The following is a 27,523-nucleotide window of genomic DNA, read 5'->3' as shown; positions in this document are numbered from 1 at the left end:
GAAAGTTCGGTTCCCACTATGGGCAGTTTGTCCCCAGCCCTGGTTGGTCGTGTGGGTGGCAGCCACTCGATGTGTCCCTTTCATGTCGATGTTTCTCTCTGTCTCTCTCCCTCCCACTCTGTCTGAACAAAATATGGAAAAGTGTCCTCAGGTGAGGATAAAAAAAAAGAGAGAAAGAACAATATCCTCAGGTGAGGATTAAAAATAATAATAATAAAGTACAATTGTTTAAAAAAAACAACCTGCTTAATACGTGCATTACCAATGGACACAGACAATAATGTGGGGAAGGCAGGAGAGTGGTGGGGGTAGGGAGGAGGGGGTTAAGGGGGGAAAAAAGGAATGACATCTGTAATACATTCAACAATGAAGATAAGTTTAAAAAGGAAAAAAAAACCTGTTTAAAAAACAAAACAAAAAAAACAACTGCTGCTGCCTTGGACGGTGTGGTTTAGTGGTTAGAGTGTCAGTCCCCACGCTAATGGGTTGCAGGTTCAATTCCGAGTCAAGGGGGCATGTACCTGGGTTGCAGGTTCGATCCCTGGCCCTCGTCAGGGTCATGTGGGAGGCAACCGATCGATGTGTTTCTCATATCAGTTTCTTTCTCTCTTCCTCCCTCTCTCTCCCTCTCTCCCTCGCTTCCACTCTCTAAAATTCAATGGAAAATATATCCTCAGGTGAGGATTAAAAAAAAAAAGAACTGAAAGCAGGGACATGAACAGGTATCTGTACCAGTGTTCATAGCAGCATGCTTCACAAGAGCCAAAAGGTGAAGCAACTCGTGTCTACTGAAGAATGACAGAATAGGCAAAATTGCAGTCCATTCATATGATGGAATCTTCCTTAGCTTAAAAAGAAAATTCTGACACATGTACAAAATAGATGACCCTTGAGGTCATTATGCTCATGAAATAAGCCAGTCACAAAAGGATAAATACTACATGACTCCAGTTGCATGAGGTTCCTAGAGGAGTCAGATTCATAGAGACAAAGTAGAATGGTGGCTGCCAGGGGCGAGGGAGAGGAATGGAGAGTTAGTGTTTAGTGGGAACAGAGTTTCAGTTTTATAAGATGAAAAGAGTTCTGGAAATGGATGGTGGAGACAGTTCCACAACAATGTGAATGTACTTAATTCCACTGAATTGTACACTTACAAATGGTTAAGATGGTATATTTTGTTATGCGTAATTATACTACAATTTTCAAAAATAAAAAATAGGCTCTGAAAAACAAAAGCAGACAAATACAAATCCAACCCCTAAAAATAAAATTTCAATATGGCAAAGATATGACTCAAGATGAAAGGAACACAAGAAGAGGTAAAAAAATCTAATGTCAGAATAGCTCATGTGTCACCAGAGAGAAGGAATTCCAGTGGTCACCAGACACATGGAAGTATTGAATCACTCCCAAAAAAAAGGCTAACAAGACTTTCACTACTCCCCTGACAAGGACTAAAGGGGTAAGAGTCAGGACGGGCTAAAGGAAAGTTTGCATTGTTGGAGAGGCAGCTCTTAAAGTCTCTCCAGAGGGGTAGGTCAGCCACATGTTCTGAAATGGAAATAAAAAAAAGTTATACTCCATCTCAGAACCTCTTGAGACATTTCCCTAAAATGATGGAAGAGAATATACAGGATGTTCAGCGCAGTGCTGTTTGCAGCAAAAAGAAGCAAACAACTCATTACTTACTATAAGGAACCTAGTAAATTTTGCATTTCAATTACATTTAGTCCTTTAGTCTTTTTCCTTTATTGATTTTTAGAGAGAGAAATAGAAACATCGATTGGCCGCCTCCCGCATGCCCCACGCTGGGGATTTGGCCCACAACCTGGGCATCTGCCCTGACCAGGAACCAAACCGGCGACCACTTGGTGCATGGGTCCACGCTCAACCACTGAGCCACACCGCCGGGCTAGTCCTTTAGTCTTATGACTAAAATATCTGGGACTCAGTGGAAAGTTACAGTTGAAGTGCCTCCAAGGACACCATTTATGAAAGTACATGTACAGGTGGTGGAGCAGGTGCCACTTAACATACTAAAGTGGCCCTCTGGGTCGTGAGGGCTGGTGGCTGATGCTTCTTTGTCTGCTTCTGCTTTGTTGGCATTTCATAGCAAGTCTTTTCCTAAAGACAAACCAAGAAATTTCGTTTGCCTTAGAATTCAGGATTGAGTTAGGCTGACGGCACAAAAAGCCCACCTAGTTGATTCTTAAGCAAATAAGGGGTTTATCTGGAAGTGGCAGGCCAGGGTTCCACTAACTCCTCTCTTCTTGCTCCACCATTCACTGCAAGGGGCTTCTGTCCTCATGGTTACAAGATGGCTGCTGCACTGCCAGGCATCACAGCCCACTCCAAAAGAGGCCTGCAAGGCCATGGGTTAGGCCAACTAAGACTATTCCTTTGAAAGGCCCTCCTGGAAGCCACACTAGCAAGCTCCACTTGCATCTCATTGGCCAAAGGTAAGTCTCACAAGTTCAATCCCCACCCCAAATATACACATGGGAAACAAGAATTGATCTAACTTCATAGAAACGTCTCTGTGGGATCCCCTTCAGCACTAAGGAGCCCATTCTCGTCCAGCCTCAGCTGAGAGACAGCCAAACGCCCCTTGTAAATCATGAGTCATTACCCAAGGTGATTTATAGAGAGAAATTTATTTGAAGAAATATTACAACATATAAAAACTACATAAAGTCTTAATTTCCACTCATACAGTGGTAGATTTGATATAATGCATAATAAAAAACTTTTTAAAATTCAGAATGCACAAAGTACTGCACAATTTGATCACTAAGTCATTAGTTGATAAGCAAACCTTACAGAACAGCTTCATGTCAGCCAAGGCCACAAACACCGTGTACAACACATTTGAACTGACAGATTTCAACATGTTAAAAATACAACATCAGTGCACAATGGGGATCCCTGGTGCCAGAAACAAGGGCGACGGGAGGGTGAAACTAGTCCTTGGTAGTTTTCTCCTCCTTTATTTTAACTGAAGAGAAAGAAAAAGGCAAGTCACTGCAGGGAATATATACATCATACTACAATAAGCAAGTACCACAAACACATGAAGTCAGGAACTACCTTAATGCCCGAGCATCGGTGTTAATGGCTGACTGTAAAAACCTGTAGCAGCTCTGAATGAACATTTGGGGAGACTGAGTGCTGCTCAAAGGTGTTCCCTAGAAGTTTCCAGACTGCCTGGATTAGAGACTGAGGCAAGCCCCCCACCCTGACCCAGGCTCACCAGGCAGGACAGGGGAAAGGGCCCTGAGACCCAACTGCTCATTATGTGCCAGGTACTGATCTGAGCAGTTAACATATGTGAATCATTCCATCTCATGGCAGCCCAGAGAAATGAGGCCACTAGGAAGGGTGTGTGAGTCTCCCAAGTCCCAGAGTTATACCCTGGCTGTCTCAGCCCACTCATCCCCATCATACCTGAGGCACTCTCTCGAGCTTTGGCCAACATACAGCACTTGATCTCTAAGCCAATGGCTTTGGCCAGGGGCGGTGGCACGGCATTACCCACCTGCAGGAGGGAAGAGGGCGATGTCTAGTTTGGCAAGGCTAGGGTCAGCTCCAGGCTCCACTCAACACAATGAGGAGGATGCTGGGCCCCTGGTCTCATGCTCACATGGGTCCCCAAAGCCCTTGCACCATGATGACCCTTCAGACCTGCCAATCAGTTCATCCTCCCACCCCAAACACCAACTTGTCTAGAACCACCCACAGAGAAGAAGGCCTTTAGAAAAACACAAAGAACCAAACACGGAAGCCACCATGTTTTAATTCTAGCTGAGTGGCTGCTTTCAGAGAACAGAACTGGGGATAACGCGGGTGGGGGGGGAGGGGTAAAAATGGGAGTTTCCTACTATAACTCCCAGGCACTGTTGGCTTTTTTTATTTATCCTCACCCAAGGACATTTTTGCATTTATCTTCAGATAGAGCAGAAGGGTGGGAAGGAGGGAGGGAGAGGGAGAGAGAAATATCGATGTGAGAGAGACATCGAGTGGCTGCCACCCACACAACCCCAACCAAGGCCTGGGACAAACCACAACCAAGGTACCTGCCCTTAGTGGGAACCAAACCCGGGACTCTCTGGTCTGCGGGCTGACACTCTAACCACTGAGCCAAACCGGCCAGGGCACCGTTGGCTTTTTTTAAAATTAATTTATTTTTGTTACAGATGTCCCCCCCGCCCCCCACTGATCCTCCCCACCCTGTCCCCGGTTTTGTTGTCCATGTCCATTGTTCATGCACACATGCATATAAGTTCTGTGGTTTATCTCTCCCCGACCACCCCCTCTTCTGGGGATTGTCAGTCTGTACCCCACTTCCACGTCTTTGGGACTACCCCATTCCTCAGACTGTTATGTTCATTATATTCCACAAATAAGTGAGATCATATGATACTTGTCTTTCTCTGTTTGGCTTGTTTCACTTAGGATGATACTTTCAAGGTCCCTCCATGTAGTTTCAAAGGATAAGAGATCTTTCTTTTTTACAGCTGCGTAGTACTCCATTGTGTATATGTACCACTGCTTTTTTATCCATTCGTCTACTGATGGACATTTGGGCTGTTTCCAGATCTTAGCTATTGTAAATAATGCTGCTACGAACATGGGGGTACATATATTCTTTCTGATTGGTATTTCAGGCTTCTTAGGGTATATGCCTAGAAATGGGCATTGTTGGCTTTTTAAGCCACGTATGTGCATTATTTGGATGGAAATTTATCCAAGAAGTCAACCTAACACCTAAAAATCACTGAGGAATTGTTGGTTCATTTCAACCCTTAGCAATAGTGAATTTTCACCACCATGCATTTAGTCTGCTCCACCTCTAAGTTCATTGCACCAAAACTTCCATTCAGGGTCAGTCTGCCACAGAGCTGTGACCAGCAACCAATATGCTTAGTGACTCAACCTGACCCGTGAGCACTCTGGACCCAGGGACAGGAATCCCCCTGCTGGGAGTGCTGAGGCCAATCAGCATCCCTGAGTTGTGCTCCCCCCTATACCTCTCTCTACCCTGTGCAAGGGCAAAAGGGGCCCCCTCCCATCAGCCCTTCCTCAAGACTACTCCACTGACCTGACGGTGCTTGTCCAGGATATTGCCGAACAGCCTGTAGGTGTCCGGGAAACCCTGGGAACGGGCACACTCCCGTACGCTCACAACACGGTGCTGTTCAGGGTGAAGCACGCGACCCTGGGGGCAAGAGGCATAGTGGGACAAGGGAACAAGATCCGCCATCGCAGGCAGGGTAGAAAACTCTACCATGGAGAAATCCAGCCAAGGTAGGAGGTGAGGAGTGCTGACTCCTGACAGGCCACACTCCCATTTGCTAAACCTGTGACTTTGTCCCCTCCCCAGGCCTGACCAGAGTCCTCCATCCTACCTGCTTGCCCATGGGCTCGGGGTTGGTGACAGTTGTGCTGAAGAAGCCATCCCACTCTAGCCGTCCGTAGAGGCCAGCCCAGTGGTTGTGCCTGTTCCCGGTGTGGGGCAAACACCAGGGGATGAGGGTGTTGAACTGTCTGGCTGTGGTGTCACAGGCTTTGCCCGCTGGAAGAGAGAGGGCTGCAATGAGGCTAAGGTTCTAGAACTGGAGAAAGGCCCAGGAAAGTATCTACAGTGTTCCCAGCGCATCCAGGGAGACAGCAGCCAATAGTCTCCGTTCCCAGAGCACAGCTTTTACCATGGGGACACCCAGGCTTGGCATGTGTGCCCTGCCCAGGGCCACTGGGTAGTAAGCAGCAGTACCCAGTATCTCTTGCTGGGAAACCCCATATAACACTGCTCCTTCTCCACACTAACTGGCTGCTGTTGGGAGGATCAGAACCTGAGGGGCTGGGGCTTCACAATAAACTCGAGGGAAGCCACACCCAGGGCACAAACAGGGGTCCCACCTTCCACACAGGAGCAGACCCCTCGGAGGGCCCCAGTGCTGCTGCAGCCATTCTTCTTGTCATGGTAGGTATATCGCAGCTTCCTGGCCATGGTGCCATCAGAGAGCCGCACCTCTATGTTCGGCAGGTCACGCCAGTCTGAGCCCGGTGCCAGAGGGATATGCCGCATGCGGGCAGCCACCAACGCGCTCATGTCCTAAAAGAATGTGGCAAAGCCCAGCTCTCACCCAGCTCAGGGAGAATCTGAGCATCTGGCTGGCAGTACTGCTCTAGGCACTGGGATCACCACTGTAACCTGGAACCCTAAGGGGCTTATATTCCACGAGGGCAGACAGTTACCCAGAGACAGCTTGGGGATCACACATCTGCCATGAGTCAGAGGAGGGGTGTGGAACAAAGTGGGGGAACAGGTGAAGGGATAGCTTAGGGCAAGTGTGGAGAAGATGCCTGAGCTGAGCCCTGCAGTATGACAAAGAGCCAGCAGCTAGGGACACAAAAGGCCAAGTTTGGCATATTTGGGACAACATGCTGAGAACAAGAGTGGCGGCAGAGGTCAGTCAGACAGAGGCAGTGACCAGACACACCATTCTGGGTCTATTCCTGGAAAAGCAAAAGCTCTGATTGATGCTTTACATGACTATGAGCTGCTGTAGGAGGCACTGGCGGTGTGGCAAGAGGAGCAGCAGAAGGAAGGCTGGGAGCCAGTCAAGATGACAGTGATTTAGGTTAGGGGCCAAGAGCAGAGAACAAACTGGACGGAGGGCTGGGTTCCCCACGGGTCTGTGAGGCAGCTGGAAGGAGGACCCCTTTGTTGGGCTATGTTACCTTACAGATGTGGTCCCTGAGGATGGGCTGGTACTGTGAGCCCCGGAGCTGTCTCTGGAACCAGGACTGAGGCTCCCCGTTGTAGGAGATCTCTAGTGCTGAAGCTCCATTCCGGATCTCAGGAAGGTCAGACATCGTGTCACGCACAGTGATGGTTCGGAATGGCCCTGAGCTCAGCCTGAAACACAGCATGGCACTTCTGGGGAAACATACTGCTGCTAATCCTCGAAACATAGTTGCCATTCCCTGACTGCTGGCACTGCCCTCTCTAGAGAGGACAACCCAGCTCAGAGGTCAAATGGCTGCCTGAAGTCACACAGGCAACATTCTTCTTAGATTCTGCTTGGGAAGGAGACAGCCTAATGTTGGGCTTTGCTAATGACTGCAGTCAGGTACCTGGCCACTGCTCTGTATGTAATGCTTACTCAGAGGCCAGCACTTGAGACTGGAGGTGGCAGAGTGCCAATGCCAAACTTCCCCAGGTAATGTCCACAAACACAGTGACACAGCAGGGTGAGCAGGGGCTCCTACCTGGTTATGTTGCTGACAAACTTCTTATCATCCACCACGACACTAAGCTGGCAGGCCCGGGGCGCAAACACGTGCAATGGCTCCGGGAATAGGGGGAGCTTCTCTCCAGGGGCCGCAGCCAGGATAATGGCTCGCCTTCGTGTCTGGGCCACACCATACTGACCAGCCTGTGCACAGGAGAGCCACACAGACAGAGTCAATTGGTACCTCCAACTGGCTGAACCAAGGTCTGGGGTCAGCGACAACCCTTTCTGGAGTGACTGGCTGGTACACAGCTCACCAGAAAAATCCCTAATTAACCCAGCAGGGTTACTCACGGCAAGAAGAAATGAGACCAGTCCTGGCTAGGTAGCTCAGTTGGTTAGAGTGTCATCCCAATACCCCAAGGTTGCAGGTTTGATCCCCAGTCAGGACACATAAGAAATCAACCAATGAGTGCATAAATAAGTGGAAAAACTAATCGATGTTTCTCTTTCTCTCCCTAAAATTAATAAAAGAAAAAAAAAAAAAAAAGAAGTGAGACTAGATGCAAGGACCTAAGATTCCAAGTGGTGGCCACTGGAGAAGATGGAGTGAACCCCACTGGGGATCCAGCCAGGTCTTTATAGAGGACTGCAAGGAACCCCATGGTCTCAGCACTGGTGAAGAAAGGCCAGAAGAGACTGCACAAAGCCCAGCCATCTACCTGGCAGCCCATGGTCACAGGGACAGAGAACACGACTGCTAACCAGTGAGCCTGGAGACCACAGAGGCTGAACTGGGGGGAGTCGTGCAGCCCTGGCACTTGCTTCCTCATGGCTTTTCAACCAACCTTCCCTGCCATTTTGATACTCGTCCCAGTGTTAGCTATGCCAACAATAACGGAATGGATATATACAGAGTGGCTGCTTCCAAATCGCTATCCCTGCAGACACAGCCACTGGTAGCCACCTGGCCTGTGACCCTTTGCCCTCTCTAGGTGTTTGTACCCACATGTGTTCACTCAGAGGAAAAACCCATTTTTTTTTACCCTGTGACAGTTTGGTCTATGTGTGGGTCTGCCAACCTGGCCTCACCCACACCTCTGTGGAGATCTAAGTGCTGCCTGGAGCATGATATGTGGCCACCCCCATTCCCTATCAAGGAAAAGGAGCTGGAAACAAAGCACCCGAGAGCCCCCTTGCATGCAGTCCCTACTCAGGCACATGAGAGGGTGCAGCTCTCCAGAAGACTCTAAGAGGTGGACTTGCTGGGACACCAGCTCCGAGCTTCCAGATCTGAATGCCATGGGCTTCAGTGGTGGGTACGGGCCTCAGCAGCTGTCTCCTTGCTCTTGCTAGCACAGCAGGTTACCACTCTAAAGCCTGACCCTTTGAGTCTTATTATCAGTTGAAGATACTTTGCTGCAACCTAGGGACCGCTGACTCTCCTGCTGTCTACATTCATCCGCCCATCTTCACCCCATTCCCTGGGAGCCCCACCTGCAACACGCCAAAGGTGCACTGATAGCCCATGCGGACCAGGCAGCGGAGAGTGAGCTTTAAAACCATGGAGCGCTTGAAGGAGACAAAGTTCCTGACGTTCTCCAGGAGGAAGTACCGTGGCCGGTAGTAGTCACAGTAGCTGTGGGACACAGGAGAGACCATGAATCACCATTCAGATCAATTTAAAAAAGACCTGCTCTACCAAAAGCTGTTCCTGAAAGGTCAATGTTTGGCTGTCGAGAAACTAAACCTCCCAACTTTTGAGGTCTCTCCCCAGCCAGAGCGAGCTGTGAATTTCCTGAAGGCAAAGGCCAGCCTGTTTCACCTCAGCACATGGCCTTTAGCAACTGCAAAAGCTGCAGCAGTTACTATTCACCTGGCACTCCCAGCATCGCAGCCCCAGGGCAGGCTGTCTAGTTACCTATAGGCAGCATTGAATACAAAGGGGCCTCTGCTCCATTTACCTGAGGAAAGAGACCACCAGAGAGTTCTTGAACTTGGAGTAGGTACGAGAATTGAAGCGGTTCATGCCACTGAAGCCTTGGCAGGGTGGCCCGCCACACAGCATCTCCACGTCTCCCTTCTGAGGCAGCTTCTGGCCGCGGGAGTTGGTCACCTCCCCAGCCATGACCAGCTTTAACAGGACATTGCAGTCCTCCGTGAACACTGTGGACCCAGGGTTGTTTAGCCGGAATGCTTGGGCCGCAGGGTCCCACATCTCAATGGCCCACAGTGTTTCTGAGATGCCTGGCAAATAAAGGGACAAAGATAGGCTCTGAACTCCCTGGAATGAGACTCTTGAGTCAGAAAAGTGACCAGAGACAGAAAGCTTTTCCAGGTAGAATGTGCTTGGTCCAATTTTACTAGTTGTGCAGAGAAAGAACCTCCTTGGCCTGTACCTGCTTGGTGGAATCCTTCTGACAATCCCCCACAGCCAGAAAACACATCCAGGGTCCGCAGTTTTGGCAGCTGAATCTCCGTCTTGGGTTCGCTTGGCTCACATGTCTGAGATTTTGCCTTGCCTTTCCCTGGAGGAGACAGGCCACAATTAAATCATAGCCTTGATTTGCTCTCTTCAAACACCTTATTGATTCTGAGACAACCTCATTTTGAGTTGTTACCAGAGAATGAGGTAACATCAGAGGCTGTTCTTTTACACTGATCTTAAGTATCTGAGTTATAGAAGATAGACTTAAGAATCCTATGGAATAATGACATACCTTTTCCCTTCCCTTTCCCTTTGTTTCCAGGGCTACGGGCATGGTTGGGAGGATCTTCAAAGCTTTTGCTCTTGGCATTATAGGCCTAGGAAGGGAAGAACCACAATAGTCTGGCAGAGAAACACATTGGTGCTCTCTCTAACAAGTTAATTAGATAAAGATCTACTTAATTTCTCCCTGAATATAGCCATAAGCAATTAGCCACTAATAACAGTAATTTGATTGTACTATAATGGAAATAAATTGTACTAATACAAATTTTTTATGTGGTCAAAGATTCTTGCTTGAACTACTCATTCTAAAAATAGGCAAAAGTGGCCTGGCCTGTTTGGCTCAGCAGTTAGAGCATCGGCCCTTGGATCAAGGGGTCTCAGGTTCGATTTCTAGTCAAGGGCATGTACCTGGGTTGAAGGTTCAATCCCTGGCCCTGGTCAGGGTCATATGGGAGGCAACCAATAGATGTTTTTCTCTCCCCAAGCCTCTTCCTCCCTTCCTTTCTTTTCACTCTAAGAAAATGAATAGAAAACGATCCTCAGTGAGGATTAACAAAAAATACGTAAATAAATAAAAATAAAAATAGGCAAAAGTGTTACACCAAGCGACTTTAGTCTGATGAGGTATCTACACTGGAAACTGGAAACACAGGCATGTGTCATTTTAAGCGTGCCAACACAGAAAAACCACATTCAGACAACTTAAAAGTGATTAGCATACTCAACAGACTCCTGGATCTTCTCTAAATAACCAGAGCCAGCTGCACAGTGTGTGGCTCTGGTCTGGACGCAGACACCTAGGTGAAGAGACTGAGGGGCAGGGCTGTGTCTCCCTGGGCAAGGGGCCCCTTTCCCTAATGCACACTAAGCACTGGTCAAGCTAGAAGAGGCTGCCCAATAGTCTTCAAATAAATGTTAGTTGCATCAGGACACTCAAATATACTTCTTATTGTACTTTAACAAAAGTATTTTTTATTGGTTTTTAGAGAGATGAAAGAACAGACGTGAGAGTGAAACATCAATCAGCTGCTTCCTGCATGTCCCCGACTGGGGATCAAGCCCAAAACCAGGACATGTGCCCTTACCAGGAATCGAACCAGCGACCTTTCGGTGCACAGGATGACACCCAACCAACTGAGCCATGCCAGCCAGGGCTCATTTTACTTTTTAAAGGGCCAAACTTAGGAGCATTGGAGAACTTTGCTTTCCAGCAATCACTGTCAGTTTGGTTCAAATAAACTCTTACTAAGAAAATAAATAAATAAATAATTAAAAAAAACAAAAGTATTACGTTTCATTAATGTATAAGTGAATGTATAATTAAATGTATAATTAAATGCTTTCTCAGGAGCTATGAATTTGACCCGAAGCCGCTCCCCTCCACTAAGCCTAGAATATCACCTCCAGGAAGTAGAAGCGGTCTGGGCCGCCAGCTGAGAAGTCCTGCGGGCACTCGGGCAGGTCCTCCCCATATTCCACAGTGCATCGGCCCTGAACGGCATTGAAGTCCACAACGGCCTCCTCATCGCTCCAGTAAAGCAGGTTGATGTCTGCATGGTAACTTGCTGGAGTGGACTTGTGTGTGTTCTCTGGCCTGTAAGCAGAAGAGTCTTTCTTAGCAATTCTCTTTTGCTGTAAGCTGACAATGAGTTAAATTGTACCACATTCCTAGGGATGCTCAGAGAATCCATAAGTAAAGACCACACCCCCCAGTCAGGTCAACTTGATTATATCCTCCTTAGTTGGCACTAGACACTACGAACAGTGGAATTCTTCGTAACAGACACCGCTTCTGTGGGCATTTTATAGGACTAGAAAACTTGATGCTGTAGAGAAGCAACCATTATGAATAAACATTAAACCTTAAGGAGATTTGGTTTGTTGAATCGCTTGCTCTTTGTGGTGCCACAGCAGCTGAAACAGACTGGCTCAGTGTCAAGACTGTGATTGCACCCTGGCTGGGAAGCTCAGTTGGTTGGGTATCATGTGCACCAAAGGTTGCAGGTTCGATTCCCAGTAGAGGGTGTGCAGGAGGCAGCAATCAATGTTCTGCTTGCACATCAATGTTTCTCTATCCCTCTCCCTCCCTTTCTCAAAAAAAATAAATAAATAAATCAAAATATATAAGAAAAACACTGACTGCCTGCCTCCTGTTAAGAAGTATGTCTAGAACTTCTCACCTATACTAAATGGACTTCTTTCTTACTGTTACAAGTGATTGTTGTAAGGCCTTCAAAAAGTCTTTAATATAGCCCTGGCTGGTTTGGCTCAGCAGTTAGAGCGTCAGCCTATGGTCCAGAGACCCGGGTTCGGTTCCCGCTAAGGGTATGTATCTCAGTTGCAGTTTGTCCCCGGCCCTCGTTGGGTTGTATGGGAGGCAGCCACTCAATGTGCACCTTTCACATCAATGTGTCTGTCTGTCTGTCTGTCTGTCTCTCTCCCCCCCTGCCCCAATCTCTCTCCCTCCCTCCCTCCCACTCTATCAGAACAAAAAATGGAAAAATGTCCTTGAGTGAGGATAAAAAAAAAAAAGTCTTTACATTAGTCAAGAAATGAAGCAATGTTAACTATCTGTATGGCTCAATTTTGGGTTAGTTCCTAACCACGACCAGTTACTAGGGTCCCAGAAAAAGACTTGGTGCAGCCTACACCTTGGGAAAAGTACAGATGGAGAGAAACCCCAGAAACAGGGAGGAGGCCTGGGAAAAACAGGAAGAGGAGAAACAAAGTGGAACACAGATAGTCATAAATAGAACTCTAGGTTCTCTGGGGGTGCCTCAGGCAGAGCCCAGGACATTCCACCTTGGCCTTTGTCACACCCTGGACTGAGGCTTAAGTATTTCTTTGGAGAGAGAACTCAGCAGCTTTAAAATAAGGTCTAAAAGCAAGGCTATGAAATGTAATTTGAGTCGCTGTCAGCACTCATCAAAAACACTTGGAAAATACCACCTCTACATCTAACTCTTAAAACATCACTGTGTGCACATGTTATAACCCTATTTAAGGCAGAACTTTCTGGAAGAGTCTGCTGCCTCCTGGAAGAGCAGAGGGCATCAATGACCTGTAGAACTTGTTTAGTCTGATCTTGATGTCTGTCTCATTGGGCTTGCCATTGTTCTTCTTGACACAGAAGATCTCTTTGATGCGGCCAATTCGGTATGGCTCAGGGGCATCCAGGTTGCTGCCTTTGATGTAATCTGAGTATTTCCGGTAGTGTTCTGGATATAGGTCTTCATCCACAGGCTCCTTCCGTGGGCGTTTAACAGGACTAGATAGCTTGATGCTGCAGAGAAGGAAACATTACACATAATTGAACATTAAACTTTAAAAAGTAGGTAGGCCCTGGCTGGTTTTGCTCAGTGGTTAGAGCGTAGGCCCACAGACCAAAGAGTCGTGGGGTCGATTCTGGTCAAGGCCACATATCTCGGTTGTGGGTTCAGTCCCCTGCCCTGGCTGAGTCCTATGGGAGGCAGCCAATTGATGTGTCTCTCTCACATCGATGTTTCTCTTCCCCGCCCCCCCGCCCATCTGAAGAAAAACAAACAAAAATAAATAAAATAAAAAATAGGTAGTTCAGCCTGACCAGTGTGGCTCAGTGGACTGAGCATCGTCCTGTGGACTGAGAGGTCCTAGTATGATTCCCGGTCAGGACACATGCCCTGGATGTGGGCTTGATCCCCAGTAGGGGGCATGCAGGAGGCAGATGGATGTTTCTCACTCAAATCGATGTTTCTATCTCTCCCTTCCTCTCTCTCACTCTCTCAAAAAAAGAAAAAAAAAATCAATAAAAACATATTTTTAAAAATTAATTTAATTTAAAAAAGTAGGGCCCTGGCCAGTTTGGCTCAGCAGTAGAGTGTTGGCCCACGGACGAATGAGTCTTGGGTCCAATTCCAGCCAAGGGCACGTACCTCAGTTATAGTTCGTCCCCAGCCCTGGTTAGGGTAGTGTAGGAGGCAACCAGACAATGTGTCTCTCTCACATCGATGTCTCTCTCCCTCCTTCCCACTCTATCTGAAGATAAATATAAAACTATCCTCGGGTGAGGATTAGAGAAGAAGGACAAAAAAAAGTACATAAGATTTCCAGTCCAGATGGCAGTGTAGGTAAACGTGGTATCGCGTCCTCCCACAACTACATCAAAGTTACAACTAAACTACAGAACAATCATCATTCAAAACCACCTGAAATCAAGCTGAATGGAAGTCCTACAACTACGGAATTAAAGAAGCAACCAAATGGAGACTGGCAGGAGGAGTGGAGGCAGACAGGCTGGTCCCACACCCACATGTAGCAGATAAAAATCAGGATTCCTCAGCTGGGAAGGTCCTCTCTGAGGACTGAGGGGTCCTATTTATACACTAGGCACCCCGCTCAGGGTTCAAGTGCCAGGAAGAGAAGTCCCATAACTTCTGGCTGGAAAAAACAGCAGGAACTGAGGCTCAGGGAGGCTGAGGCAGCTGGAGCCTCAGGCAGCTCCTCATAAAGGGCCCACGCACGGACTTATAGAACTCACTCCCTCTAAGCTTGGAGGGGAGGCAGCTCGAGGGGCACCAGAGACATACAGGGAAGAACTGAGCTGTTTGGCACTGGAGCGAAGGCTGGAGAGGGGGCTTTCTCTGGGACAAATGTGCTGTCAGAGGCCTTTGTTCCTTTGGTGAACCCTTCACTGGGGCAGCAGACAGCCGCCATATCTGGGACTCCAGCAAACTGGCTCACACTGTTTGCCCCGCCCTGGTGATTCCCTGAGGACCTGCCCCACCCAACTTTCAGGCCCACCCAAGTTGTTGCCATTTGCTTTACCATAGGATTGGCCTGTCTTGGATCCTGCTTCAGGTTTTCCTAAATTCTTTCAAATGAGCAGCATCTGGTCTCAGCCAGCCCCATACCTCTAGTTAAGTAATACATAGAAACAAACACAGGGAGGCGGCCATAATGAGGAGACAAAGAAACAGGTCCCAAATGAAAGAACAGAAAAAATCTCCAGGAAAAGAATTAAGTGAAATGGAGATAAGCAACTTAACAGGTGCTAAGTTCAAAATACTGCTTATAAGGATGCTCAATGAACTTAGTGAGAACCCCAGGAAATTTAGTGAGGGCCTCAAGAGCGTAAAAAAGGACCAGTCAGAAATGAAGGATGCACAGTCAGAAATGAAGGAGGCACTAACTGAAATAAAGAATAATTCATACAGATTCAATAGTAGAGTAGGTAAAGCCAAGAAGCAAACCATTGACTTGGAATATAAGGAAGCAAAAAACACCCAATCAGGATAGCAAAAAAAGAAAAGAATCCAAAAAAATGAGAATAGTGTAAGGAGCCTCTGGGACAACTTCAAGCATGCCAACATTCGCATCTTGGGGGTGCCAGGAGAAGAGAGAACAAGAAATGGAAAACCTATTTGAAACAATAATGGCAGAAAACTTCCCTAATTTGGTGAAGGAAACAGACACACAAGTCCAGGAAGCACAGAGAATCCCAAACAAAAGGAACCCAAGAGGCCCACACCAAGACACATCATCAAAATGCAAAACGTTCAAGACAAAGAGAGAATCTTAAAAGCAGCAAGAGAAAAGCAGTTACCTACAAGGGAGTTCCCATAAGACTGTCAGTTGAATTCTCAAAAGAAACTTTGCAGGCCAGAAAGGAGTGGCAAGAAATATTCAGAGTGATGAAAAGCAAGAACCTACAACCAAGATTACTCTATTCTACAAAGCTGTCATTTAGAATCGATGGCCATATAAAGACTTTCCCAGACAAGAAAAAGCTAAAGGAGTTCATCACCACCAAACTGTTATTATATGAAATGTTGAAGGGTCTTTTTGAAGAAAAAGATAAAATATATGAACAAACAAAATGGCAATGAATACATATCTATTAACAATGGAATCTACAAACAAAATGAACAGGCAGAACAGAAACATTCTCATAGATACAGAGAACATTTTGTTGGTTGCCAGATGGGAGGGGGGTTGGGGGAATGGGTGAAAAAGGTGAAGGGATTAAGAAGAACAAATTGGTTGCTAGACTGACAAACCTCAAAGAGAAGGGGGTTGAGGGAGAGAAATAAACCAAAGAACTTACATGCATAACCAATGGACACAAACAACAGTGTGGGAAAAGGCAGGAGGGAGGTAGGAGTGGGGAAGAAGGGGTCAATGGGGGAAAAATGAGGAACATCTGTAATGCATTCAACAATAAAGATTAAAAAAATTTAAAAAAAAAGTAGATAGTTTAGCCCTGGCTAGTTTGGCTCAGTGGTTAGACCATTGGCCTGCAGACCGTAGTTGCAGGATCGATCCCCAGACCCGGTTGGGGTCATATGGGAGGCAACCAGTAAATATGTCTCCCTCCCTCCTTCCCACTCTCCCTCCCTCCCTCCCACTCTCCCTCTCACTCTCCCTCCCTCCCTCCCACTCTCCCTCCCTCCCTCCCACTCTCTCCCTCCCTCCCTCTCACTCTCCTTCCCTCCCTCCCTTCTACTCTCTCCAAAAATCAATGGAAAAAGATCCTCAATTGAGGATTAAGAAACAAACAAAAGAACAGGTAATTCAGCATGACTGACCAGTGACAATGGCTCTGGCAACAGCTGGTACAAGGGGTGTAAGGTGGAAGACATTCAAGGACAACCCTGTACTGGCCCAGGGATCCTGGCCCTGGCCCTGGCCTGGGCAAAAGAAACACTCACTTGAACGTGAAGGCCTCAGGGAGAAGGTACACGCCATCACCCACTCGATACTGGACGCCATCCTTAGTGGCTGAGCTGTAGAAAACCCTGCCATCTATGTCCTCAAGCTGCTCCAGGACCCTGGGAATTTCCTTTTGCCTCATTTCAGCCAGACGGGCACAGCTTGTACAGAATCTGAAGGAGTCAAGGACAAAAAATAAAAGGCCCTGAGGTGGCAGGTAATGACTGCAACAGAGCTGCTGGCTTAACCCAGAGACTCTGGTGACCAAGAGAAAATATCTGCAGATGTTTGAAGGAACTGGCTTTCCTGTACTTCATGTCCATACCTTTAAAACACTTATTTGGGACTGAAGCCCAAAGACATATACAAGAAAATGTCAAGCCTATCTCACTTTTGAGTATTTGCTAAACAAAACCCTAAGACATTACCCTATATGGCTCAGTAAATTGCGCTTCGTCCCATGGAGGTCCCAGTTCGATTTCTGGTTGGGGCACATGCCGAGTTGTGGGCTCGATCCCCAGTAGGGGGCATGCAGGAGGCAGCCGATCAATGTTTCTCTCTCACATCGATGTTTCTATCTCTCCCTTCCTCTCTCTCTCAAAAAAAAAGAAAGAAACAACAAAACAAAAATCAACAAAAACATATTTAAAAAATAAAAACAAAAACCCTAAAACATTAACAAAATCAGGAATATGGTGAAAAATACACCAGGAGCAAGAATACAAAGAGTAGTTCAGTTATGAACTCAAAATATCAGAGCAGGCTCATACTATTATCTCTATAAAGACTAAAGAGGTATTTGGTGAAGCTCAATATTATTCCTTAAAGGAGAGTTGGAGACAGCCTTTAAAATGGAGATCAAGTCAAAAGGCAGCAGCAGGCCAACTGGGAAAACACCAGAAGCATGTAAGTGAACCCTCGTTGACTTTGTCCCATCAGGCTCACTGCTGCTCTAGAGGTGCTGGTGCCACTTTTAGTCAAAGCCAAGTGAGGTATGGAAGTTAGAACGGAAGGCATGGGGGCATTGAACATGAAATCTGTGGTACACATTGAAGAACATACAAAAAGGCTGAAAATGTAAAGATAAAGCCTGATTCTGGACACGAGAACTTCTCATAAAGGTAACTGTGTGTCCAGGCTGTCCATACACCTAAAGCCACTGCAATAGAGCCAGGCTGGTCTTAGCTTAATGAGGAAAACAATCAGTTAGTGTCCAGGAAACAAACCCAGCTGATGGAAGCACGTGAAAAGCTAGAGTGATTCACAGAGCAGCATGATGTCCTCAAGAAGGTGACAACACCAGGGACCAGAACTGGCAACTCACTTGTACTTGTTGTCCTCTGTCGGCTGAGTTTTTGGGGGGGACTCAAATCTTGCATAGTCTTGATCGTACCACAGCTGGTAGAAATAGGTCTTCCCGTTGTCCTCTGTCATCAGGGCCTCAGGATCCATGCCTCCCTTTAGGGACAAGGATGTTGTGTTAGGCATTGACTCCACACAGCGAGAGAGGGGCACACAAGGGGCACTGGGCACTCACCTCCATGGCCCAGTTTTCTGATGGAGCTTTATAGACGACTGTCACCTTGCTATGAATGTATGACAGCTGCATGTCCTCACACTCGTCTACCAGGAACAGCTCCAGGGGGTCCGATGTGGCCCCAAGGACTGTGTCTGTGCCAGCACAGAACCAGTGGGCATGAAACATCTGCCCTTGGCTGCTGTCCTCCCACAATGCTGTGACCCTGGAGTCAGAAGAGTAGAAGGGAAGAAAGTTCTAACTTCATTGGCAGATTTACTTTGAGTTTACTTAGGGGACCTTGTATTTTTTGTTTGTTTGTTTCACTCTAGAGAAAAGAGCTGCCATTACTATTCTTGCAAATAGGTATCTCCTACCTGTTCAAGAGAAAGTGTGTGCTGAAGTCAAGCAAAGAGAAAGATACAAACCTTGCTAAGTACAGTGGTTTTGAGGAGTCATCTGGAATAACAGAGACACAGTCCCCCACTTCCAGGGTTTCCGAGTCAATGCACACCTTCTTATAGTAAGTCTTCTTGCCATCAGTCTGAAAACAAAGAGCTTATTTCAGATGAAGATGGGTTTGAAGGTCTGTGCTAGGCTTGATCTGCTGGGTGTTCTTGTTATTTAACAAAAAGGCATAACCCATGATTTCATTACGAAGTTATGGGTTCACCCGGCTGGTATGGCTCAGTGGACTGAGCGTCATCCCATGGACTGAGAAGTCCCAGTTCGATTCCCGGTCAGGGCACACGCCCAGGTTATGGGCTCAATCCCCAGTGGGGGGCGTGCAGGAGGCAGCTGATCCATGTTTCTCACATGGATGTTTCTCTCTCTCTCTCCATTCCTCTCTCTAAAAATAAATAAATAAAAACATGTGTGTGTGTATATATATAAATATATATAAATATATATATATATATATATATATATATATATATAAAAAAGAAGTTACGGGCTTGCCCTGGCTGGTTTGGCTCAGCAGTTAGAGCATCCGCCTGCAGACCAGAGAGTCCCAGGTTCAGTTCCTGCTAAGGGCATGTACCTTGGTTGCAGTTTGTCCCAGGCCCCGGTGGTGTCGTGTGGGTGGCAACCACTCGGTGTGTCTCTCTCACGTTGATGTTTCTCTTTCTCTCCCCCCCTTTCTCCCTCCCACTATGTCTGAAGATAAATGCAAAAATGTCCTTAGGTGAGGATTAGAAAAATATATATATGCCCGGCCAGTGTGGCTCAGAGGTTGAGCACTGACCCAATGCACCAAGAGGCCACTGGTTTGATTCTTGGTCAGGGCACATGCCCAGGTTGTGGGCCTGATCCCCAGTAGGGGATCCCCAGTAGGGGGTATGCAGGAGGCGGCCAATCAATGTTCTCTCTCATCGATGTTTCTCTCTCTCTCTCCCCCCATCTCCCTTCCTCTCTCTAAAATAAAACAAAAAAATTAAAATAAAAAGTTATGGGCTGTACTGGCCTGGCTCCTATAGAGAACATCCACCTCCCTAGGCTGGAAGCATGCCTCTATTGTCAGCTCTCCCCTTGCCAGTCAGCCTCAAACCAGATTCCAGTATTTGATGTTAACAGCACCAGTCCCAACTCTTCGCCATGCTCCTAAAGCCACATCCCATCCCCAACTCCTCTCTCAGGCACCGGCCTCTTTCCTTTTCTCCCACAACAACTGGATCCCACCTAAGGACCTCTGCCCTGGTTCTTCCTCTCCAACCTTCTGGGTCTCAGCTCAGATGTCACCTCCTCAGGGAAAGTCTCACATCCCCACCCCCTTTTTAGCTCTCCACCCACCCACCAGCACGTGTCTGTCCTCCACCCTGGAGAATACACTACAGAGCAGGGGCTGAGCCACACCCAGGCCTGAAGCAGCATCCAGGAGAGGGAAACCTCATGCTTACTGAATGAACCAACTGTACCTTTGGCTTATGGGCATCAAGGAAGCAGTGCTGAGGACATTCGCTGTGCGGCTTTGGTAAAGGAACCAATCCTTAGATAGGGAGGTAACCACAGAATGACCAGGAGGCAATCTGCCAGTGCCCCAAAGACACATACTCCTGGGTCAGAGATATTAACTATCTTCAAAATAAGCTTTGAAGAGGAAGCAGCCTGATACCCTTAAATTGTGTCAAATACCCATTTTGGAACTGTAGTCTTTGGAACCAAGTCTTTGGGAAGACAAAAACAGATTTCTGGTGTGTGGCCATGGGCCTGAGCCTCGCAGCTGGCCCTGCTCCTCTCATGAGGCAAGAGAGCAGGATTTAGGCTGCGTAAGAGGCCTGGCAGCGAGACACCAAGAGACAACTTGCTTCTCAGGAGGTGGCAGTAAGAAGAAGGAGAGCCTGCTCCAGGATTACCTTAACGGCTTCTCCAATCCAAGAAATCCGGTTCTTGTTCTGTTTCTTTTTCTTCCCCTGATGCATTTTTTTGGGTGAAGGCATCTCTGGGATATTGTCATCCACTTCTTCGTCATCATCTGCCTCTTTCATAGCCATATTGGGACACCTACAAAGTCACTTGTATGAGCAAGTACCTTTTATAAGTAAAACCGCCAAGGGCTGTCTTAGCCAAAAAACAAATAGCCTGTTCCCTATAAGAACAGGCCTGGGGACAATGCGAGATAAAGCACTGCTGCCTGCTCTGCAGGTTTCAACCCAGCCGTCCACACAGTGCACCAGCTATCACCTGGCATTGTCCCTTGCTACCAGAACAAGTGTCGGCCAAGCCTACCTCCTTTCTTGGCAGGCCTGTTTGCTCCGTCCGCTGCCACCAAATTTAACCATGTCCTTACAGGCTTTACACTTTCCACACTCGGGCTGCTGACAAACCTGAAAGATATTTAAAAAGTAAATCAGCCCGGCCGACGTGGCTCAGTGGTTGAGCATGGCTGTGGTTCAGCATCGACCCATGCACCAAGAGGTCACCGGTTTGATTCCCAGTCAGGGCACATGCCCAGGTTGTGGGCCTGGTCCCCAGTGGGGGGCATGCAGGAGGCAGCCAATCAATGTTCTTTCTCATCGATATTTCTCTTTCTCCCTCTCCCTGAAATCAATAAAAAATAAAATTAATAAAAGTAAATCAGCCCTGGCCGGTTTGGCTCAGCGGTTAAAGCATAGGCCTGCGGTCCAGAGAGACCCGAGTTCGGTTCCCGCTAAGGGCATGTACCTCGGTTGCGGTTTGTCCCCGGCCCTGGTTGGGTTGTGCGGGTGGCAACCACTCGATGTGTCCCTTTCACGTCGATGTTTCTCTCTCTCGCTCGCTCTCTTCTTCTCTCTCTCTCCCACTCTATATGAACGAAAAATGGAAAAATGTCCTTGGGTGAGGATTAAAAAAAAAAAAAGTAAATCAAATGGCCATTAGAAACTATTGGTAACTAGATTTTTGGTAAATTATAATTCTAAAAATTGTATATCTAGCCTCATTAGAGGTATGGAAACGAGTCAGAAACAAGGTACTAATCATACCCCCCAGATTAGCAAAGATTAAGAAGCTGGGCATGTGGTGGTAAAACATGTAGGGAAACTGGCAGTGCACACAGGGTGTAAGTTGGTAGCACCACTTTGGAGAGCAGTTTTATAGACTAAAGTTAAGCATATAACCCACACCCCAGCAATTCCACTTCTAAATAGAGGCAATTACAAAAGTCTCGTTCAAGGCTGCTGACGTATAACTTATAATATCGAAAGCTGCCCATCACTGAGGGATAAATTGAGATGGCCATTTAATGGAGTACAATGAAATAGTCAAAATGAATGAACTAGATCTACCTATATCAACATAACATGATTACAAAAAATACCAGTTATGTATGTATTTTTTAAAATGTTAAAGCTTAGATACACATGTGTTAAGTGAAAGAAAGTAAAACTAGAACAAGAATGGTGAGGACATGCAAATTCCTGAGGGGCTGCCATGGAATACAGAAGGAAAAGCTCTGAATCCGGTGGACAGTATGAACACAAGGCAGTTCTGAAAGCAGCTACTATATTTTTTGTTTTGTTTTGTTGTTAATCCTCACCTGAGATTCTTTTTCATTGATTTTTGGAGAGAGTGGAAGGGAGGGAGAAAGAAAAAGAAAGAGAGACACACTGATTTGAGAGAGACACATTGATTGGTTGCCTCCTGCACATACCCTGACCAAAGCCCAGGACAGGAATTGATCCTCCAACCCAGGTATGTTCCCTTGACTAGGAATCAAACCTGTGATGCTCTAACAACTGAGCCATACCAGTCAGGGCAGCTGTTGCTATATTTTCGCATCTGAGTTTTCATCCAAAATAAGTCAAATAACAGAGCTCAAAATATACCCGATCTCTAGGTCATAGAAGATTAGGGGGATTCCTCCAGAGTAAAATAAAAAATAATAAAAATTCACAGAAAAAGGTCTTTTAAGGCCTCAAATCTAAATTGGAAAGAGTCCCCTCTTTTCTGGGAAAGTTATAGAATAAGACAAGGCAGGCTCCTGGGAGGAAGTCACTCCCTCTGCCCTCATCACACTAGAGCCTTCAGATACAATGAGATGTAGGCAGAGCAAACGCCACCCAGGAGGCTAGGCTCCTTAGTGACAGTGGCATTAACAGCAAAGCATCTAAGCACACTGATTTCAACAGCTGTCTTATCAATCTGTTTGTCCTGTGAGGCATGCAGTTCTTCCCAGATCACTAACTTTCTCCCAGCTTATGTTTCAGGGGTCACATCTGCATCTCAAGCCAGAAAAGAGAAAAAATGAATTGTTCAGATTACATGGGGAGCCCAGCCTAGGTGAGGTACCTCACAGACGCCACAGCGCCGGCGTTTGAAGGCATTCTCCTTGTCTTCTCTGTCATCCTTTTCAATTTGCTCTGCAAAGAAAGTGTCGAAGATCTGGTAGACCAGCTTGGTGGTGGTAGCTTTAGTAGGGCCTCTGTCCTTTTCTTTGGTGGAATGACTGATGGTCTGACGTCTTTCAGCTCGCCTGGGAGAGAGGTTCCCATCATGTTAACAGGCTGGGGAAGAGTGCATGGGACACTTTGCCTTCTCTGCTCTCAGGTCTTCAATTTTACTCCTGCTGTGTCCTTACCTTCTTCCCAGGGTGACCCCAGCCAACTTGATCAGATCCCTCATGCAGGGGGTCAGGAAGATGGGCTGCTCATCACTGTCCCCAGCTGCATCGTAACTCTCTACTTGTTCCACCACAAACTGAGCATGTCGAAGGAGAGAATCCTCAGTGAATCGATTCAGGTTGAGCACCGAAGGAGGAACAGTGGTCTTTAAAAAAAATCAAAGTTTCTTAGGCTTAAGCAAAACTGTTCTAATTGAACTAAAAGAGTTTCTGCTAATTTCAGACATGAGTTTTTCAGCAATATCTATATTGCATGTAAACAGGTGTGAATCCCAGATTACAAAGAACCTAACCTCATACCTCAATCTTATTGATTAGGTCTTCATAGGTTGAGTCAGGGTTGCTCTGCAGGAACTCGACTACTATCTTACTTATGTAGATCTTCTCCTGCATTACGCTGAACACCGGTGCGTACTCTGGGCTGGGATCCATCAGAATGTATTCAGCAAAGGCTGGAGTGAACAGATGTTTTTGGTTTTTTTTAAAATCTTTATTATTGAATGTATTACAGATGTTCCTCATTTTCCCCCACTGATCCCCTCCTCCCAACTCCCGCCCCACTCCTGCCTTTTCCCACACTGTTGTCTGTGTCCATTGGTTATGCACATAAGTTCTTTGGTTTATTTCTTCCCACCCCTAACCCCCTTCCCTTTGAGGTTTGTCAGTCTAGCAACCAATTTGTACTTAATCCCTTCACCTTTTTCACCCATTCCTCCAACCCCCCTCCCATCTGGCAACCAACAAAATGTTGTCTGTATCTATGAGAATGTCAGAATATGTTTTTAAAAAGCAGTTTGAACCTGATGGCAACTATGATGGCCAAAGGGCAGAGATGAGTCTATGAAGCTTATGAGAGGTCTAAGTCATTCCATACCCAATTGTCAAAACAGAGTGCAATCAATCATTAGCTCATTCAGAAGTGGCCTATTTGAGCTGACTAGAGAACTGGACGAGAGGTTTTCATTTAGCTCATCTTTGGTTCTTGAGATTTGGTCTGGGTTTGAGTTGCAAGAATATGACCTACTCATATAACTGGAAGGTTAGTTCCAGTGCCAGTTGTAACTAATATCAGAGGCCATCCCAGAACCCCAAGTGGTTACCACATGGTTAGTGGTGTTCACATGAACCTGCTGAGATATCCAAAGCCCAACAAGCCCCAGGGAGGACAGAAGCAAAGGCTCCTTTCATACCAGAACAGTCCACAGTGGCCACATACTTACAGGTGCTAAAGCCAATGAGAGCCTTTTCACCTCCATCAAAGCCAGTGATCCACCATTCATTGATGGGGCCAAGGTTTTTGCCATTAACACCACCTAAGAGAAAAGAAGAAACAGTTTCTTGGAAGGAAATGGACTCAGCTATGGCTCACTTCAAAATCTTAGCAGGGCCGCCCTGGCTGGTTTGGCTCAGCAGTTAGAGCATTGGCCTGCGAACCAAAAAGTCACAGGTTCAATTCCGGTCAAGGGCACATACCTTGGTTGTGGTTTATCCCCAGTCCTGGTTGGGTCATGCAGAAGGCAACCAGTTGATGTCTCTCTCATATCGATGTTTCTCTCCCCCTCCCTCTCTGATAAATAGAAAAATATCCTCAGGTGAGGATTTAAAAAAAAAATCTTAGCAGGGCCAAGTGGCATCTAAGTGCCCTCATGAGCTGACATCCCTTATCAGCCAAGCCAGGTAGGCCTCATCAGAGAGCATTTCCTTAGAGCTGTTCACAGTAGTATCAAGCCCTAACTTTAAGAGGCAGGAGGAAAACTGCTTTGTAAACGAGTCATTTTTAAAATATCTGTCCCAAACATAATCTGGGACATTCTACTCACCTTCAAGAGATGGGTCATCATCATATATAGGTTTTGCTGAACCAGAAAAGAAGAGCTCAACATTCTTCTCAATGAGGCCAGTGTCGATTGGGCACAGGTGACCACGTTTACAGTACACGCTAGATGGGTGACAAAGAGTATGTTAACCAGCTGACCAGTAAAGGCAAGTAGCAGAACAGAGTCAAATTCAGACACAAGGTAACAGAACTATGTGTAATTCCTAGACTCTTATCTTTCTGGTTGCCAGACCACCAGATGAATAGTGTTTTCTCACTCAAATGGCTTCTACCTGATCCTCCCACCTGTGCATCAAGAGTACAAGGGTCTGCAAAGGCAACACCAAGAGATCAATGAGACAGTGGGCTGATGAGAAATCTCAGAGGGCAACTTGCTGCATCTGCCCTTGGCATGTTGCTCTTAAACACATTCTACTCACAGTTGTGCAACTATCACCACTACCTAACTCCAAAACATTTTCATTGCACAAAACAAAACAAAACCTCATACCCATTAAGCAGTCATCACCTATTTCCTCCCCACCCCCAGCAACCACAGATCTGCTTTCTGTTCCTATAGATTTATCTCTTTAGTTTTGTTACATAAGTTTCACCTCAACAAAATATTTAATAAAATAAAGCATACTGTATAATGGCATAAAAAGCGAAATATAGCAGGAATATAGAAAGGAAGAGTTTCTGCCTCCTCCTAGGGGTAAAACTCAGGTTTAAGGGCTCACCATCCACAGACACTCCTTGACAGCTGAAAGGATGTTTCTCATCAAGCAGAATGCCAAACTTAAGAACAACATAAATCAGGGGTTGTGCTTACGGACTGCTCATACTGGCCTCAAGGATTACTCTCCTGCACTAGAGATGCCATGCCATCCCTGAGTCCCAAGGTGGGCCATGTGAGATCTGTGCAGGTCTGAGACCATCTCCCATGACACTCCCACAGCCTAGGGCCTTGGAATCCAGAAATCTTCATCTTGGAATCTCACAAAATTTTTTTTAAATGGAAATGAACACCTTGAAATAAGCTCCCCTAGGACATGCCAGGCATGGGAGACTGACATAAATCACAGCCCTGCTCTCGAGACTTGAAGTCCAGTGGGAAAGATGGATACATATTGAGGAAAGGGCACATACTACAAATACAAACCCAGAGAGGAGGATCCAGAGCCCAGCCCACTGGGCTATTCCTGGGCTGTCTCAGTAGAGGTGACATCAAGGAGAGTTCCAAGTCCCAGGCAGGGGCAGGACCCACTGGTTCACAGGATGAACCTGCCTAAGACTTGTTTCCACCCACCACATTCAGCCCAAGTACTAGAAGTAAACAAAGTCCCTTAATACCCAGACGGTCTGATGCTTAAAAAAAAAAAAAAAAAGCACATTATTTCACATTATTCCTGGACGTCTGTCCTTACTGCTACCTTCCTATCCTATAGAAGTGAGTCTACAGCAGACCTTGTCTTGAGGAGTAAGTCAAGGGACTCCAGCCCTGATATTACTGACAGCAGCAGCCCTGACTCCTGCTCCTGGTCCTCTCCCAAGCCTCTGGACTGAGGAATGCTACAGGGAGGCACAAGGGCATGAATGCTGGCTACGTCAACACAGCATATTTGGTTGTACCATCAGTCAACAGCAGTTTGGGCCAGGCCCTGCTGGTCTCGGGTAGATGAAAGCATCCCAAAACAGATCAGAATCCGAGTTGTGTTGGAGAAGGGGACACAACCAACCACCACAGAGAGTGTGAAAGGTACCGCAGAAAAAACACACTGGGCACAAGAACCCCCTCGACCTGCTGTGATGCAAGGGTGTCAGAAAGGGCTTCCTAGAACTACTGTCCATATCAGGTATTACTGAGGTGATCCATTTTCCCTTATGACTCCTTTCTAGGAAAAGAAACAGCAAGTGCTTAGGACTGAAAGGAGACGTGGGCTGGTCCTACAACCAAGCCACTTACCACAGAGAAACAATGTGAAGCTGTTCTTTCTGCACAAATCAACTACATTTCCAGCAAGAGGAAACGGACTAAACAAAAGGTGCTGAAGAGCTCTGTTCACTCAAGGGTTCATTTAAGCCATGCCAAAGATATAGTCCACACATCAAGGACCATCACTCAGAGAAAATTCTGGAGTCAATGACAGAGCCTGCAATGCCCTGTATGGTCTAGCTCTCTCCCTGGTCCCCTGCTCCCTGACTACATCCCCTACCACTCACCCGGCCCCCTGTTCTACCCCAGCCCAACCAGCCTCATTCAGTCTTCCACAGCCAACACATACCCACCTCTGAGCCTCTGTACCTGCTTTTCCTTCCTCCTGAGATGTCTTCCCCTAGCTATCCCCTCAGCCTGTTCTCTTATGCCACCGAGTCTTTGCTCAAGTCATTTCCCCACCATTCTAAACACAACTTCTTTCTTCTACTACTCTCTTTCCATGCGTTTTACATGTGTCAT

The 27,523-nt window shown here is 46.7% G+C and overlaps 1 protein-coding gene across 5 annotated transcripts in view; it reads right to left on the bottom strand.

Annotated features, from left to right (window-relative positions):
• Window positions 1–2,769: 2,769 nt before the first annotated feature.
• DNMT1 (DNA methyltransferase 1) overlaps window positions 2,770–27,523 on the bottom strand; it is a 54,263-nt gene continuing 29,509 nt past the window's right edge. Inside the window, exons 13-36 of one of the 5 annotated variants that reach the window (XM_036281806.1) lie at window positions 25,070–25,188; window positions 24,470–24,562; window positions 23,550–23,701; window positions 23,208–23,395; window positions 22,919–23,102; window positions 20,879–20,976; window positions 20,506–20,653; window positions 18,580–18,695; window positions 18,173–18,377; window positions 17,960–18,093; window positions 16,635–16,808; window positions 13,010–13,231; window positions 11,350–11,542; window positions 9,956–10,040; window positions 9,635–9,763; window positions 9,200–9,482; window positions 8,733–8,874; window positions 7,273–7,439; window positions 6,742–6,919; window positions 5,917–6,112; window positions 5,406–5,572; window positions 5,099–5,215; window positions 3,445–3,535; window positions 2,770–2,995 (exon numbers count right to left, since the gene is read on the bottom strand). In XM_036281806.1, the coding sequence (XP_036137699.1) occupies window positions 2,961–2,995; window positions 3,445–3,535; window positions 5,099–5,215; window positions 5,406–5,572; window positions 5,917–6,112; window positions 6,742–6,919; window positions 7,273–7,439; window positions 8,733–8,874; window positions 9,200–9,482; window positions 9,635–9,763; window positions 9,956–10,040; window positions 11,350–11,542; window positions 13,010–13,231; window positions 16,635–16,808; window positions 17,960–18,093; window positions 18,173–18,377; window positions 18,580–18,695; window positions 20,506–20,653; window positions 20,879–20,976; window positions 22,919–23,102; window positions 23,208–23,395; window positions 23,550–23,701; window positions 24,470–24,562; window positions 25,070–25,188 (3,616 nt within the window). In that variant the 3' untranslated portion in view covers window positions 2,770–2,960. The remainder of the gene's footprint in view (window positions 2,996–3,444; window positions 3,536–5,098; window positions 5,216–5,405; window positions 5,573–5,916; window positions 6,113–6,741; window positions 6,920–7,272; window positions 7,440–8,732; window positions 8,875–9,199; window positions 9,483–9,634; window positions 9,764–9,955; window positions 10,041–11,349; window positions 11,543–13,009; window positions 13,232–16,634; window positions 16,809–17,959; window positions 18,094–18,172; window positions 18,378–18,579; window positions 18,696–20,505; window positions 20,654–20,878; window positions 20,977–22,918; window positions 23,103–23,207; window positions 23,396–23,549; window positions 23,702–24,469; window positions 24,563–25,069; window positions 25,189–27,523) is intronic. The other 4 variants (XM_036281807.1, XM_036281805.1, XM_036281803.1 and 1 more) reach the window with 4 other exon arrangements.

The sequence above is a fragment of the Molossus molossus genome, unplaced genomic scaffold, assembly GCF_014108415.1.
Source record: "Molossus molossus isolate mMolMol1 unplaced genomic scaffold, mMolMol1.p scaffold_m16_p_4, whole genome shotgun sequence".
Classification (NCBI taxonomy): Eukaryota; Metazoa; Chordata; class Mammalia; order Chiroptera; family Molossidae; genus Molossus; species Molossus molossus.
This window is presented reverse-complemented; position numbering and strand designations above follow the sequence as displayed.